Source organism: Notolepis coatsorum, assembly GCF_963971535.1.
Source record: "Notolepis coatsorum genome assembly, chromosome: 10".
Lineage (NCBI taxonomy): Eukaryota > Metazoa > Chordata > Actinopteri > Aulopiformes > Paralepididae > Notolepis > Notolepis coatsorum.
Window position 1 is genome coordinate 23,025,704 of NC_140174.1, and position 16,801 is coordinate 23,042,504.

Genomic DNA, 16,801 nt, shown 5'->3' on the forward strand with positions numbered 1-16,801 from the left:
GCCTCCACTAACGTGTACCAGGTGCATCCACTACAGGAAGCCTCCACTAACGTGTACCAGGTGCATCCACTACAGGAAGCCTCCACTAACGTGTACCAGGTGCATCCACTACAGGAAGCCTCCACTAACGTGTACCAGGTGCATCCACTACAGGAAGCCTCCACTAACGTGTACCAGGTGCATCCACTACAGGAAGCCTCCACTAACGTGTACCAGGTGCATCCACTACAGGATCTTCCCTCACAGGAAGCCTCCACTAACGTGTAGCAGGTGCATCCACTACAGGATCTTCCCTCACATGAAGCCTCCACTAACGTGTAGCAGGTGCATCCACTACAGGATCTTCCCTCACATGAAGCCTCCACTAACGTGTACCAGGTGCATCCACTACAGGAAGCCTCCACTACAGGAAGCCTCCACTAGAGTGTAGCAGGTGCATCCACTACAGGGTCTGCCCTCACAGGAAGCCTCCACTAGCGTGTACCAGGTGCATCCACTACAGGAAGCCTCCACTACAGGAAGCCTCCACTAGAGTGTAGCAGGTGCATCCACTACAGGGTCTGCCCTCACAGGAAGCCTCCACTAGCGTGTACCAGGTGCATCCACTACAGGAAGCCTCCACTACAGGAAGACTCCACTAGCGTGTAGCAGGTGCATCCACTACAGGGTCTGCCCTCACAGGAAGCCTCCACTAACGTGTAGCAGGTGCATCCACTACAGGATCTTCCCTCACATGAAGCCTCCACTAACGTGTAGCAGGTGCATCCACTACAGGATCTTCCCTCACATGAAGCCTCCACTAACGTGTACCAGGTGCATCCACTACAGGAAGCCTCCACTACAGGAAGCCTCCACTAGAGTGTAGCAGGTGCATCCACTACAGGGTCTGCCCTCACAGGAAGCCTCCACTAGCGTGTACCAGGTGCATCCACTACAGGAAGCCTCCACTACAGGAAGCCTCCACTAGAGTGTAGCAGGTGCATCCACTACAGGGTCTGCCCTCACAGGAAGCCTCCACTAGCGTGTACCAGGTGCATCCACTACAGGAAGCCTCCACTACAGGAAGACTCCACTAGCGTGTAGCAGGTGCATCCACTACAGGGTCTGCCCTCACAGGAAGCCTCCACTAGCGTGTAGCAGGTGCATCCACTACAGGGTCTGCCCTCACAGGAAGCCTCCACTAACGTGTACCAGGTTTCAAGTTCAAGTTCAAGTTTCTTTATTAGTTGTCATACAGAAGTACAGAATACTTTTATACAAAATGCTTCTTTCTGTTACGCTCCAGAGACTGTGCTAGACAAGATAGATAAGTATAAAATAAAATACGTATAGCAAGTATAAAATAGACGTCACGTACGTAGGCACAAGTGTTCAGTATGTACATATGTACAATGTTCAATGCAGAGTAGAAGTAACCGAGTTACCATACAATATACACAGGTGCATCCACTAACGTGTACCAGGTGCATCCACTACAGGAAACCTCCACTAACGTGTACCAGGTGCATCCACTACAGGAAGCCTCCACTAACGTGTACCAGGTGCATCCACTACAGGAAACCTCCACTAACGTGTACCAGGTGCATCCACTACAGGAAACCTCCACTAACGTGTACCAGGTGCATCCACTACAGGAAGCCTCCACTAACGTGTACCAGGTGCATCCACTAACGTGTACCAGGTGAATCCACTACAGGAAGCCTCCACTTACGTGTACCAGGTGCATTCCACCACAGGGTCCTTGAGGTTGGCCCCCGTGAGCCCAGAGCAGGGCATGAAGTGGATGTCCTTCTTAGGGTTGAACCCCACCTTCTTCAGAAATGGCACCAGCTTCTCCTTGCACTCCTCATACCTGGGGACAGGGGACAGGGGACGGGGGACGGGGACAGGGTGAAAGAGACGACGGCTTGGTACAATTTCGAAATCGAATCCCTTGACCCACCAGTCCTAATGAGAAGCAAATGATTCTCAGGAACATCTTTTAAAACCTGTGTTGAGCGCGAAGAATAATTTCATATGTCAGAGACGAAGCTGGACATTCCGTTAGAATCATCCTCCCTCGGGCGGTTAGGTGGTCGAGCGGAGATTGCGTTCGTCACCAGCCCCGGAGCTGTGAGCTTGGTTCGCCTGTTCGAATCCAGCTCACAGCTCCGGGGTTGTCACCAGCTTGGCTGGCCGTCTGCACTGATACAATTGGCTGTATCAGAGGGTGGGAGAAGCTGGCGGGGTGGGTCCGGGTCGTTGTAAACAGCGACTCCTACAGTTCGGTCGGGGCGCCTGCTAAGCGCGGATTGGACGTGAGGGGGATAGTGTGGTCCTCCCACACGCTACGCCCTCTCAATGAGAATCCGCGCTGCCAGGTGAAAAGAAGCGGTGATTGGCTGGACGTGTGTCGGAGGAAGCACGTGGTAGCCTCCACTCTCCCAAATGATCTGACTGTGGGGGGTAAAGCGCAGCGACCAGGAAGGGACTGGGAATTGGCATACGACTAACATTGGGATGGGAGAAAATCGGAGGAAAAATGGAGGGGGAAAAAGACAAAAAAAAAAAAAATAATAATCATCCTCCCTCCGTGTCAAACCCTACCGTCTATTGTAGTGCGTGGTTTCCTCCGTTCGGATATGAAGCCCTGACAATTGCATAATCATTGATCTTATTTCTCCTGTATGAATATTGATATTAAGAGGTATCTTCATAAGACATTTTCGCTTCTAACCTGCACAATGTTTTGATCTTTTTTATTGTATTTCTATTTATATGTGCAAATACAATTGTACTTAAAAAGGTGCTGTAAGTAGTATTTTCTTGTTAAAATAAGTGGTCTACATGTTATAATAATATCTCTACATTCCGACAGCCATCACTGATATGATAGTGTCTGGTCAGTAACATGGGTCTCCCAGTCCCTCCGCTCTGCAATAAACACTAAATACATTATCTGGTATCCCTTCCCACTTTATCCAATCAGGAGAGAGAACTCCACACTGTAAAAATGGTCTTAGTACAACTTAGTTTTAAGCAAATATGTGCTTGATACAAGTAAATATATCTGCAGTAAGCAAATTTAGTGTTTACTGCAGAGCGGAGAGACTGAGAGACCCATGTTACTGACCAAATACTCTGTGATGGCTGTCGGAATGTAGAGCTATTTAAACACTTATTTTAACAAAAATGCCACTCACAGCACCTTTAACCCTTTCAGTGCCACAGTACCAAATGGTTAACCCTTTCACTGCGACAACACAGGAGGTTAACCCTTTACTATGATAGTAAAGGGTTAACCTTCTGTAGTGTGGTAGTGAAAGGGTTAAGTGTCAAAAGCATGCAGTGGCGGAGTCTGTCTTGTGGGGGCGCTGCAGCACTGACCTGTCCAGGCTCCAGTTGACGGTGGGGTCGTCCATCTTGTTCACCAGGACAATGAGGTGTTTGACACCGGCTGTCTTAGCCAGCATGGCGTGCTCCCGCGTCTGCCCGCCCTTCTCAAAGCCCGTCTCGAACTCCCCCTTCCTGGCAGAAATCACCTGAGGAAACAGACATACGTTTCTTTTATTATTATTATTTCTATGCTATTTCTGTTTTCTTAGAAGCTTCAAAGTAGAGGCGGACAGGAAGGGAGGAGAGGGGATGATAGTGTGACAATCAATGGACTGGATTTAAACCCACTGTGTCCACGAAGCACATGGCCCCAAATACCGACCCGTTATCAACTATTCACAAACATAACCTTGTAACAGCGTCACAAAGATCCATAATCCAATGTTATTATTTTGGCAACCATTTCACCATGTCATTTAGTCTATTCGGCTGTCTGACGCCGCCACGCGTGACGTATATTCATGTCCGGGGCCAAACGCTCCGCTAGATACTAGGAGCACATGACCCCATGACTCGGATCTATTAAAACAACAAGGGACACTGAGGCGCGGTGAAAAGACGTCACGACTTAACAACCGAATGAGTTCAATGCCCGTACTGTAGGTCACTTTCCCAGGGAGTGATGAAGCCTACAACACCGTCTGTCAGCTGTCTGCCACTATCACAGTCTGTACCATACTAACACAGCCTCTATCACAGCCTCTATCATACTATCACAGCCTCTATCATACTATCACAGCCTGTACCATACTAACACAGCCTCTATCATACTAACACAGCCTCTATCATACTATCACAGCCTCTATCATACTATCACAGCCTCTATCATACTATCACAGCCTCTATCACAGCCTCTATCATACTATCACAGCCTCTATCACAGCCTCTATCATACTATCACAGCCTCTATCACAGCCTCTATCATACTATCACAGCCTCTATCACAGCCTCTATCATACTATCACAGCCTCTATCACAGCCTCTATCATACTATCACAGCCTCTATCACAGCCTCTATCATACTATCACAGCCTCCATCATAGTCTCCATCAGCCTCTATCACAGTCTCTATCACAATCTCTATCACAATCTCTATCATAGTCTCCACCAGAGCCTCCATCACCGTGTCCGTCTATGTGTTCATCTTTTGTGTTGTGAGCTAAACAAACATGGCCGCACAGCGCCGCTCCCTCCGACACCAGCTGGCAGGTCTGGCCTCCCAACAGAGAACATCCTATGAAGGGAGGGAGGTCACTGCTGCTGTTGAGGGGCACAGTGACATTACGCGTGCCTGTGTGTGTGTGTGCATGTGTGCGTGCGTGTGTGTCCGCCCCTCTCACCAGGACTGCCAGGTCAGCTTGCGATGCCCCTCCGATCATGTTGGGCACAAAGCTCTTGTGTCCTGGGGCGTCCAGGATGGTGAAATGTTTTTTTTCCGTCTCAAAGTAGGCCCGGCCGACCTCCACCGTCTTCCCCTTGTCTCGCTCCTCCTGGTTGGTGTCCAGAGCCCAGGACAGGTACCTGCGGAGACGGACACGTGGCAACAATGTCGCTTTTAGAACATGTTTTTAACTACTTAAAAAAGGAATTATAATAATAAATCCATATGAGGGTGACTAATGAGCTTGTGTTAGTCGACAGTCTTCTGGTTTGATTCAGAAGGCGTTAACCGAGTGTAGGATTTGTTGAGTAAACGCAAACCAAAGAGAGAATGACAAACATAAAAATTTAGTAAAGGTTTCCATTAAAACGTTTGAATAGATTCATTCCAATTATGCTCAGGACTGAGCGAATGCTATTCTTGAAGGAATAAATTAAGCACAGACAAAACAACAAAGCATTCGGGGCATCAGGCACCAGACAACACACGCAGAACGAGCAGAGCGAATGGGATTCCATAAAAGAAATGTCAGCGATTGTTGCGCTTTAATAATAATGCCTCTTGCCGCTTTTCAAAAGGCTGAATCCTTGAGACAACACAACACCCTGTGACAGCGGGAGCGTCGCTCACCAAGTCTCTCTGTTCTTCTCCTTCGCTTCTCTTTCATATTTCTCCAGCGTCCGTTTCTCCACCATTCCGGTTAGGTACCTGCAATTAAAAAGGAGAGAAACATATTAACACACAGCCATCGTGGCAGAGAGAGAGAGGGGGGGGGGGTGTTAATGAACATGTGCCTTCTGCCCTCTGCTTGGAGATCCAAGATGTTGCTAAAACAATCATTGAAAAAGGAGTTCTTTTGATCTTTATTTATCTCGAACACAACAAACATACACGTTTACATTTAGTCATTTAACTGACGCTTTTACCCAAAGCGACAAGTTCTGTACGACAAGTCAGCAGGAAGGGTACGACTCTTTCAGCCGAGTGACAATGTTCATCAAAGTGTTGGAACTTGGGTGCTGCAGTGTTGAGTGCATAGTAGTAGAGACATAATGTAGTAGGTAGTAATATAGACAAGGAAGATTAATTAGTGGAAGAGTGCATGATAGTAGAATACAGTAAGAAGGTTAGTGTATAAGTATATATTTATTTTTTAATGTTTCATTTCAGATATTGATTGAAGAAGTGCGTTTAGTTGATGGCGAAAGATTGGTCGTGAGTCCATCTTCGTCCGTAGAAAAACAAACAAGTATGAGTTGGAGAAGGGGCAGAAGGAAGCTCATCTAGTCCTGCCCCTTTCTTACAATGCCATAACATTTCAAATAAAACTCTTACTACCCAAGAGAGAAAATATAATAAGGTTAAAAAACAACAAGACAACCATTATTTATTTGTTTTGAATAAATCAAAACATTCCCTCAGAGAGCAACTACCCGGTATCTATAGTTCAACAGTTCTGTATTTGTCCATCAGTGCTTTTTTGTATCTATTTTTGAACTGTGCAACGTTATTGCTCCGTTTCGTTTCCACTTGTAGTCCATTCCATGAAGCTACCCCACAAACTGAAATGCAAATGCTTTTTAAGAGTGGTGCGGACAGTAGGATATTATTATAAGTTAAGTTTCCCCCTTAAATCATAACTTCCCTCCCTGTCCATGAACCTATTTTGTGTATGTTTTTTTGTTCATTTTTGTGATCAATTGAACATGACAAATGTATCACTCACATGATCTGTCCTCCAATAGTTGATTTGCCGGCGTCTGAAAAAGCATACAAACATACAGATTTATAAAATAAATTATCAAATTTGTTAATCAAAGTAGAACGTTTAGTAGAAAGCCATCTGGCTGCACGCTAGCCTAGCTCAGCACAGATGAATGGAAGCAGATACGGATCAGCTAGCCTAGCTGTTGGCCAAAAACACCTCTCCCGGAGTTTTAAGCTATGTTGGCTGATCCATATCCGATTCCCTAATTTGTGCTGAGCTAGGCTAGCTTGCAGGCAGATACGTTTCTACTGAAAGCACAGGGAGGAAATTGGTATTCATCTTCTTGTCCGACTCTGGAGAAGAGGATACCCGCGTTTTCCATAACGTTGGCGCGTTCCTTTAATAAATGGGAGCTAGAAACAGGAAGAACTGGAACCCCGGAGGAGCCGCGCTCAGACCAGACGCACCCACGTGACCGATGAAGACCACGTTGACGTGCTCCTTCTTGGGCGCATCGGGCGGGGCTGGGGCGACTTTGGGCTTGGGCATCTCCTCCTCTTCCTCCTCTATTATCTCCTCATCCTCTCTTCCCCGGGCCCCCTCCTCAGCGGGGCTCCCTGCCCCCGGGGCCTCCTCTCCTCCGCCCCCGCCTCCTCCTCCCGGCTCCTCCTTCTGCTCCCACGTCTCCTCCTCTGTGGTCATGTCTGCCTCTGTGCCTCCGTTCTCCACAACAGGAGCTGAAATTGATTAGCGATAGACATTGTATTACACTTGGGGACTAACGAGCCCCCACACCTGTGCCGTTTGTGCCCCTGTTCAAACCAACCCAATGTTCTGACTTGGTTTGGTCGGACACTGTAGGAGCCATTTATGTTTATGGTTAGCATGTCATATTATTTTGTTTAGATATGAATGAATGAATGAATGAATGAATGAATGAATGAATGAATGAATGAATGAATGAATGAATGAAAACTTTATTTAACAGATTGCAGAATGGGTACAATACATACAATTGTTAAGGGGATGCAGACCTGAGAAAGACGTTTGTCTTGTTTCCATCAGGGTCCCCCATTTTCAATTCATATAGACATTTATGACATACACAACATACATGACATTTATGGCATAGGGACATATAGGTATTTAGTACTGATACATTTGTGACATAACGGTATTCAAATATACAGTACTGTTACCCCTAGATCCTGACAGAGTATATACATATGATGGGGAGGGGACTGAACATTAGGAGGGGGTGGGTGGGTGGGAGGGAAATATACATACGGCGGGGAGGGAATATATACATGCGGTGGTGAGGAGACTGTCTATTAGGAGGTGGTGGGGGTTTTGGGCATTTACGGTGGCCAGTTTAGAATTGCAGCCTCCCGTAGGTGCTCTTTAAGAGCGGTTTTGAATGTGGGCAGGGATTCACATTCCTTTACAGCTTTGGGTAGGGCGTTCCACATTGTTGTGGCATAATTGCGAAACGTGTTTAGTCCCTTGTTTGAGCCGAATCTGGGTTTAACATGATTTGTTGAGCTTCCTCTGGTGTAGTGGTTGTGGTATTGACTGACCTTTGGGAAGTATTTTGACATGTACATGGGCACCCCGGTCGTATAGTGTATCTTGTAGACCAGGCCCATTGCAAGTTGCTGTACTCTGTCGTCTACTCTAAGCCATCCTAGGTTGGCAAAGTGGGCAGGGGTGAGGTGGGTTCTGGGGTTCAGGTCAAGTAGTAGTCTGACCAGTTTGTTTTGTGATGTTTGTAATTTTGTTTTAAGCGCCTTTGAGGTGCTTTGGTACCATGAGGTGCACGCATAGTCATAGTACCCTTGAATGAGTGCTCCTGCCAGAGTCTTCAGGGTATTCTTAATCTAGTTCGTTGGTTGACTTTTTTTTATTACATTGGATGCCATTTTGTCACAGGAAAGATTTGCCTCTAGGATGGAACCCAGGTAGGTAATTTCGTCTTTCCTTGTGACAATATTGTCACCCACTGTAACTGAGAATCCGTCGGTCTTGCTGAGTTTGTTATTTGAACCGAAGAGAATGGACTCTGTTTTGCCCATGTGTAATGATAGTTTGTTATCAGCGAGCCATATGCAGATTTTGCCTAGTTCCGTGCTGAGGGTTTTTTCAACCTGCAATTTGTTCTTGTCAGAGACCAGCAGGGCTGAGTCGTCCACAAACAGGAACAAGTTGCAGTCACAGGCTGACGACATGTCATTTGCATAAATTAGGAAGAGTAGCGGTCCTAGTATGCTTCCTTGTGGAACACCACAGCTCACTGTGAGGGGGGGGGGATAGAGTACCGTTTACCTCTACCATCTGTTCTCTCCCCTCCAGGTAGGATTGCATCCAGCTCACTGATAAGCTATCAAAACCAATTGCTTTTAGCTTGTCCATTAGAATGGAGTGATTGACAGTGTCGAAGGCCTTTTGTAGGTCCAGCATGACCATGCCGCAGTATTTGCCCGCGTCCACCTCTTGTTTGATGTGGTCGTTCAAATAGAGGAGGCATGTGTCAGTGGAGTGGGACGTTCTGAAGCCAGATTGGAATTCGTAGATTAGATTTTTTTCCGCCAAGTACTTTTCGACCTGTTCATAGACTATTTTCTCCATGACTTTCGAGATGGAGGTAAGAATAGAAACAGGGCGGTAGTTGCCTGGGTCTAATTTGCTGCCCTTTTTGTGTAGAGGGGTCACTCTCGCAATTTTGAAGTCCTTGGGGACGTGCCCCTGTTTTATAGAGAGGTTTATTATGTGTGTGATGACTGGGCTCTTCTTCTTCTTCTTCTTCTTCTTCTTCTACTGGACCCCGTCATCAACTACATTGTCCATTGGAGTGCAGCTAATGCTGCTACTTCCTGTCTGAGCCCCCCTCCGCGGGACCCTCCTTGCCCCCTGCGATCTTATTCTGGGCTGCTTTGTCCCTCTCAGCCCCCTAAGCCAATTCGCTAACCACCTCCTCCCAGTCCAGACCTTCCATTCCCAGATGTTGAACCGCTATCCTAACAATCATCTTCACCATCGCTGTTTTACCCTTAGCCTCTGCCATACCAGTAACTACCCCTGCCACGAAGGCCACAATACCTAATTTCTCCTCCCTTCCCCTCTCTCTTTCCTCCTGCTCTACCCTCTCTGTCAAATGCCCTCCTTCAACCCCCTGCACCCTTTCTTGGCTGCCCTGTCCTACCCTGCTAAACGCCTCAGCATACGACAACTTACCCTCCCTTCTCACTCTCCAATCCGCGACCTCCTTCTTCATCACCTCACACCCCCTAAACGCTACACTATGCTTCCCACCACAACTTGAATTGTTAAATATATATAGAACACAAATGTTCTAGAATGTTATATTATGACATCATACTGCGACATCACAAATGTTCTAGAATGTTCCATACTGTGACATCACAAATGTTCTAGAATGTTTGATTATGACATCATACTGTGACATCACGAATGTTCTATTATGACATCATACTTCTGAGAGAATTGTTGAATATATATAGATACACAAATGTTCTAGAATGTTTGATTATGCCATCACAAATGGTCTAGAATGTTCTATTATGACAAATAAGCCGGTTCAATGACTATCTACACTAAATCCAATCAATATTCCTAATACCGTTTCAATGTAAGGTTATAAAAATAAACATATAAACATTCATATAATACAATAACCTAAATATACAGCTAAGCCCCATTGTATTCTGAAATGTAGACTTTACCAGTGTAGGAAACTAAGCCAATAGAAATAAGGTATAACTCATGAGTGCTTTGGCTCCTATAGATAGCATGTACAAAGATGTCGAGAATCAACGACTGGGGCCTCTGGCTTGTGTGCAAGTAGGCTCATTGACCATAGGGTTCTTTTAATAATATGGTATTGTTTGTTTTATTGTATTGTTTTACATTGTGTGTTTTTATAGTATTGTTTTATATTGTATGTACAAGGGACTGGAGATGTAAAATAGCAAAAGCTATAATCTACTGCAATGCATATTTTCTCTTCGGATACAAATTTTTTTTGGACGTAAAAAATTATAAAGATATAAAATAAAATAAATAAATGCTGTATATACATATTTTTTCTTTTATCTTTTTCCCCCTCCTTTTTACTCCGTTTTTCTCCCATCCCAATGTTAGTCGTTATGCCAATTCCCAATCCCCTTCCTGGTCGCTGCGCACCTACCCCCCACAGTCGGTCTGGGAGAGTGGAGGCTATCACGTGCTTCCTCCGACACACGTGTAGCCAATCAACCGCTTCTTGTGTAACGTGTGGAAGGATCACACTACCCCCCTTAGATCCTATCCTCGCTGAGCAGGCGCCCAGACCGAACTGTAGGAGTCGCTGTTTACAACGACCAGGAACGACCCATCAGCTTTCCCACCCCTAACACTGCCAATTATGTTAGCATGAACGACCAGCCAAGCTGATAGCAATGTTGAGAGCTGGGCTCGAACCCAGCGTCTCCTGCATTGGTGGCGAGCGCCTTGCCCACTACACCACCTAGCCGCCCTATACATATTTATTCTTATATATAAACATAAAGTTTGGACATTTGTGTTTGGTAGATTATTTCTCCGTTGTAACAATGCTTCTTGGCAATACACTTTATACCGTTGGAAAGCCTGTTCATTTACCTTTTAAATTGTGACTGACTGTTTATTAAATTAATAAATTGTAAAATTGCCAATATGTATCGTTTCTTCCTTGTTACTGATAGAATTCAATCATCCAATCCACCAAACAAGAGTCCATAGCAACAGCAGAATAAGCCGTTTGACGATTTGTCAAATTTGTCATAGGCGCAACCCACATACTCAGCTGTGCTGCTCATCCCACAAATGCATGTTCCTTACAAATGGGGCACCATTTAAAAAAGGTAAATAAACAGGCTTTCCAACGGTATAAAATGTATTGCCAAGAAGCATTGTTACAACAGAAATAATTTACCAAACACAAATTTCCAAACTTTGTTTATATATATCCACATCTATTCTATACTATCTCTATATCTGTTGATTGATTGATTGAAAACTTTATTAACAGATTGCAGAATGGGTACAGTACAGCTCAATACATACAATTGTTAAGGGGATGCAGAGTCAGACCAGAGAAAGACTTCCGTCTTGTTTACATCAGGGTCCCCCTCCTGTACATATGCCTTACCTACTCTTACTAGTTACGCTGCTGGCCAGTATGACTACTACTACCATACTGTATTTATACCTGTATCACTGTACATATCATATTACAACTTTGTACATATATCGGATTAGCACTACACTAATTAATATATTTTATACCCAGTTTAATCACCTTTAGTACATTGTACATTACTATTGCACTCTACGGTTACATTTGCGCTCTGGTTGGATGCCAAATGTATTTTCGTTGTACTGTACTTATGCTGTATAATAACGACAATACATTTGAAAAAAGTAATCTAATCTAATGTATTTTTTGCAGTATTATTTTGGTGACGGTCATTAGATGCTTGAGTTGTAGGGCATATTAACGGGTCCTGTATGGCTCAGGGTCCGATGAATAGAGGATAATAAGTAATAATAATTAGCTGTTTAAACAGGGGGAAATGTTAAATAATGACAAGGTGACAGCCAGGCGACGGTAGGTGCGGGTAGAGGAGGCGCACAGGCGCACATAGCCCCTTTCGTGACTGATGCACCGAGTGAATCCACAGTCACTTGCTCCTCAATAGGAAACAATGAAGGACTGGTTCTGGCCGAACCGTTCGTTATACAAGAATCACAGAGACATTTCAAAGGTACTCACAGTTGCACGAGCGTTTCGGACAGAGATACGGGATGGTTTGAAAGCTCGGCGTTGCTAATAAACATTTTAAATATTGTTTTATAAACTGGTCAACACTGCTCAAAACGGGTTTATTTCCGGCGTTGGCTGCCTGGTGCACCTGCGCTGTGATCACAGCGCATGCGCATCATGCACCCAACGCCAGAAATAATGCAGTGTTGATCAGTTTATAGAAAATATTTAAAATGTTTATTAGCAATGCCGAGCTTTCAAACCATCCCGTATCTCTGTCCGAAACGCTTGTGCAACTGTGAGTACCTTTGAAATGTCTGTGATTCTTGTATAACGAACAGTTCGGCCAGAACCAGTCCTTCATGGTAAATCTAGGTTGGTTTCCTATCAAGGAGCAAGTGACTGTGGATTCACTCGGTGCATCACAGTCACGAAAGGCGCACACGGTCGTCACCCGACCAGACCAACACGCTGCAACTTGCAAATTGGAAACGAAACCGGTTTTGTTCATCTTTGTACAACTCCTCGCTACAACAAGAAACAAGAAACTAAACTAAGAAAATTGGCTCAGTATCCAGAGAAACTGAAATCTGCAACGTCCCACCTGTTTCGACACGATATTGGCTATAAATTATAAGCCTTCCATGTCCCTAACTATGAAAGGACACAGTCCGGTGGTCACGTACAAAGCCCGTGTTCTTCTCCGGGCTCGGCTCGTTCACAGTGATGATCGGCCGGAGATATAAACTAAACTGATGACGAACGCGGAAAGACACAGAACTATTTGGCGTGTTTTATTAATGTCGAGACAACTCAGACAAGAGACAAGAAGAGTAATCGCCTCTCTCTCTCTGCGTTTCCTAAATCTTCCGACAGAGGAACGAGCGAGAAGAAGGTGCTTCGTCAACGAAATGGAGGACAATGACGATCCGTCACTTGGGGAGATTTTAAACGTTAGCCAGGAAGTGGGAGTCTAATAGCATTCCTTGTTTACCTTTTAAATGGTCTCCCTCTCTCGGTGTCAGCTGTTTATTTTGCCTCTCTCTCTCTCTCTCTCTCTCTCTGACATGACAGTTGCAGCGGCAGCAGCTCCAGGAGGAGAAATCAGTGTAACTTGAGTCAAGGAGGTGCAACAACAACAACACAATGTCGTCCTCCTCTCCTCGGGCCTAAACGTAAACACTGTCCCGACATCAGCTGCATACAATCTGGCCACACTTGACACATGTCATAAATGTATAGATGTAAGCAGTACTGTCTATATGTCATGTATGTTATGATGAATTGAAAATGGGGGACCCTGATGTAAACAAGACAAACGTCTTTCTCTGGTCTGCATTCCCTTAACACTTTCAGTGCCAGCAGGGGGCGCACGATTTAGTGCTCGAGTGCCACCACCCACTTCAATGATAGCGCTCTCATATTTGCGAACACATAAACTACATCTTAAATTATGGCTATGTGTCTAATCTGGCCGTCGCTTATCAATGACTTGTTTGCAGTCAACATTATCGAAACGGATTGTTTTTTAATCTGTTCATTTTCGTTTTATACCATTTTGAAAAACGCTCGTTTTTTGAAAGTTTCAGGAAAATATAAAGATTCTGTGATAAACGCCCTTTACTGGAATATTCTGGATACACAAAAAACTCATTTCTCGGTCTATTTATGAATCGTTTTCAAATAAACGCTAGATTATCAATAGTATATGTGTACGTATGCACGCTAGAGACGCGAGCTGAAAATCGATTCTCTTATTTCCTCATCAGCGATCGCGCACACACAGACGGATCACACATAGGGCAAACGCTGAGATCTCAGCGAATACAACTCTGATTATCCCAAGACTGGTAAAATAGATTCCTTACCTCAGATCAGATGTTCTCCAAAAAGATTATTCCAATTCCTGATCGCCATTCCAAATATCGATCACGCTTATTGATTGATTATTGGCTGCTGTGAATATATATTCCAGGCTGATTCCCGTCCTGCGATGACTTCCATGTTGATCAGACTTCTTGCCAGCACAAGGTCCGCCAGCTGGCTCCGCCTCTACATATCGACTGATCCCAGGTCAGTCTAAGCGACTGACATGCAGTTATACAGGGATAGATGATAGGGGGCGCTTTTTCCAAATCTGAGCTCCTGATGGGGCTGGAGTACCAACGGGAGACTCGGTTGATGAAATATGAATTCAGATCGCTAATAAAAAAAATACTATAATTGTCGTCGTGGGCATTCAGATATTGGGCTGATAAAACGAGATATGTCGTCCGTGGCACTCAACTAGTTAACAATTCTATGTATTGAGCTGTACTGTACCCATTCTGCAATCTGTTAAATACAGTTTTCAATCAATCAATCAAACACCACAGCGAGAGAGAAGTCACAACACGTATTACCCAATACGGTATTGGCAATACTCCTAGTCACAATCTGTTTAAAGGGAAACTATCATATAAATGGCCTTTTTCGGTTTAGCATTGTTTCCTAGCTATGTGGACTTATATTAATAGGATCTATATCTCTAATTCTCATATTGGCGCATTCTTCCAATTCTCCTCTGACAATATTCACCCTCACTGAACCGAGTCATCTGAAAATGTGCATATCTGTGATGTCAGAGATTTCTCAGCTGCATAATAATGTGGCAGTTGATGTGGCAGTTGGCACCAGGCCACACAGTGGTTGGAGCCCAGCCTCAAAACGGCTTAAGATCTTGAGGTAGAAAAATGCTGTTGTGAATTTTGTAAAAGTGCCCAAATAGTGAAAGAAATAGTAAAATAGTTCCCATTTAAGAAGAACACGGGGGCCAGTCTCGTCCCGGGCCCTCGGACTCACTGACCGGCCATATATATATATATATATATATATATCTGGCACCATGTGTGAAAGAGAATGACTGGGTGTCTATTCTGGGCACCGACGACCAGTGAGGAGGTTGTTGCATCATACTGACACACACACGACGCGGATTTGCCCCAGCAACTCCCAAATGTGGTTTGGCAAAGGTCCAGACGGCGAAGCCACTACTATTGACTGGGAGAATTCAAAAGCCTTGAATTGAACGTTGTCATCATCATGGTGGCTGTCGTGGTCCCCCCCCCCCCCCCTTTACTTGAGGTTTCAAGCCACACAGGTAAGAAGAGTGGGCCTGCTGCTGACACATTGGGTTATTATCAAGTCAATTGAATGTGTAATAATAAATAGAAAACATTACTGTGTGTGGATGCATACCAACTGTTTCTGCCACCACCTCCATACTGGCAGCTGGATCAGAAGAAGCACCTGTGATGAATAGAAGACATTTCTAACTTTGCTGAACATTTTCGTTGACATGATGGGATATCATATTATTATTCAGTATTCACTTATTATTATCTCGGACGGCCTGGGTGTGGTGGTGGTGATTGAAAACTTTATTAACAGATTGCAGAATGGGTACAATACAGTACAGCTCAATACACACAATTGTTAAGGGGGTGCAGACCAGAGAAAGACTTTCGTCTTGTTTACATCAGGGTCCCCCATTTTCAATTCATCATAACATATACAGATAGACAGTACTGCTACATCTATACATTTATGACATACCAGATCTGCAAATACAGTACCGTTTGTGATACGAAGAGTCCAGAAAAGAGAGTATATACATTTGACGTAAAAACGGTACATTGGTGGTGGTGTGGGATCCTTCGCTACATTTTTTTTAACATCATTCGTTAATAATAAACTTGTTGACTACTGCAAATTGCATAGCATGTTTGGCTGCAGTGGGTGCAGTGAGAGAGAGGAGAAGCTAACTCTGTTAGCATGCTATAGCTCAGTGCAGCTAACTTCCAGCAGCTGAAGCTAACTCTGTTAGCATGCTATAGCTCAGTGCAGCTAACTTCCAGCAGCTGTCACACTACAGCGAGCTAAAGCTGAAGCTAACAGCGGTTGTTATTGCAGAACATACCGTCTGATGACACTGGCACGACTTCGACAAAGCTCGGTACGAACACCGCTGCGTTCACGTTGGGTACAAACGGCCTGGCGTTGACGTTGAGGGCGGCGAGGCCAGCGTGGAGACCTAGGGCCTCGTCGTCCTCCTCCTCCAGCTCCCAGGAATCCGGTGCGCTGCTCTCTCTTCTCGGGTCCATGATCGCCGATCTGAAGCCGGAGTTGTGACACAAGCCGGGGCTATATAATAGCTTGCTGTGACTACTAAGAACGCGACGAACCGGTGCGATGTGTTGTCCTGTTAAACGTGGTTAATCTACAGATCTATTCCGGGACTGTCAAGTGGGACGTTTACTTTAAGTTCCCATTGCTTTGTTTCGTCTTGTTTTGTTGGGGAGGCTGCATATGGAGCCCTGGCTGCTGTGCGGCCGCGACGCGAGGTGGTCTGTCTCTCCTGCTGCCCCTGTGGTTCCTGGGATGACCACTAGGTGGCAGCCGAGCTCCACTCTACCCTGCGGATCAGTCGAGCTACATCCTGATGCTTCTTCTTCGGCGCAGAACAGGAAACCCGAACGCGTGCGGAAGTGAAACGCAG

The 16,801-nt window shown here is 45.1% G+C and overlaps 1 protein-coding gene across 3 annotated transcripts in view; it reads right to left on the bottom strand.

Annotated features, from left to right (window-relative positions):
- Positions 1–16,752, bottom strand: part of gspt1 (G1 to S phase transition 1) — a 36,858-nt gene extending 20,106 nt beyond the window's left edge. Inside the window, exons 1-8 of one of the 3 annotated variants that reach the window (XM_084322499.1) lie at positions 16,223–16,751; positions 15,502–15,552; positions 6,932–7,201; positions 6,483–6,516; positions 5,387–5,464; positions 4,716–4,896; positions 3,367–3,521; positions 1,712–1,852 (exon numbers count right to left, since the gene is read on the bottom strand). In XM_084322499.1, coding sequence (XP_084178625.1) covers positions 1,712–1,852; positions 3,367–3,521; positions 4,716–4,896; positions 5,387–5,464; positions 6,483–6,516; positions 6,932–7,201; positions 15,502–15,552; positions 16,223–16,406 — 1,094 coding nt within the window. In that variant the 5' untranslated portion in view covers positions 16,407–16,751. Of the gene's footprint in view, positions 1–1,711; positions 1,853–3,366; positions 3,522–4,715; positions 4,897–5,386; positions 5,465–6,482; positions 6,517–6,931; positions 7,202–13,258; positions 13,372–15,501; positions 15,553–16,222 lie in introns of those variants that run through there. The other 2 variants (XM_084322500.1, XM_084322501.1) reach the window with 2 other exon arrangements.
- Positions 16,753–16,801: the final 49 nt, after the last annotated feature.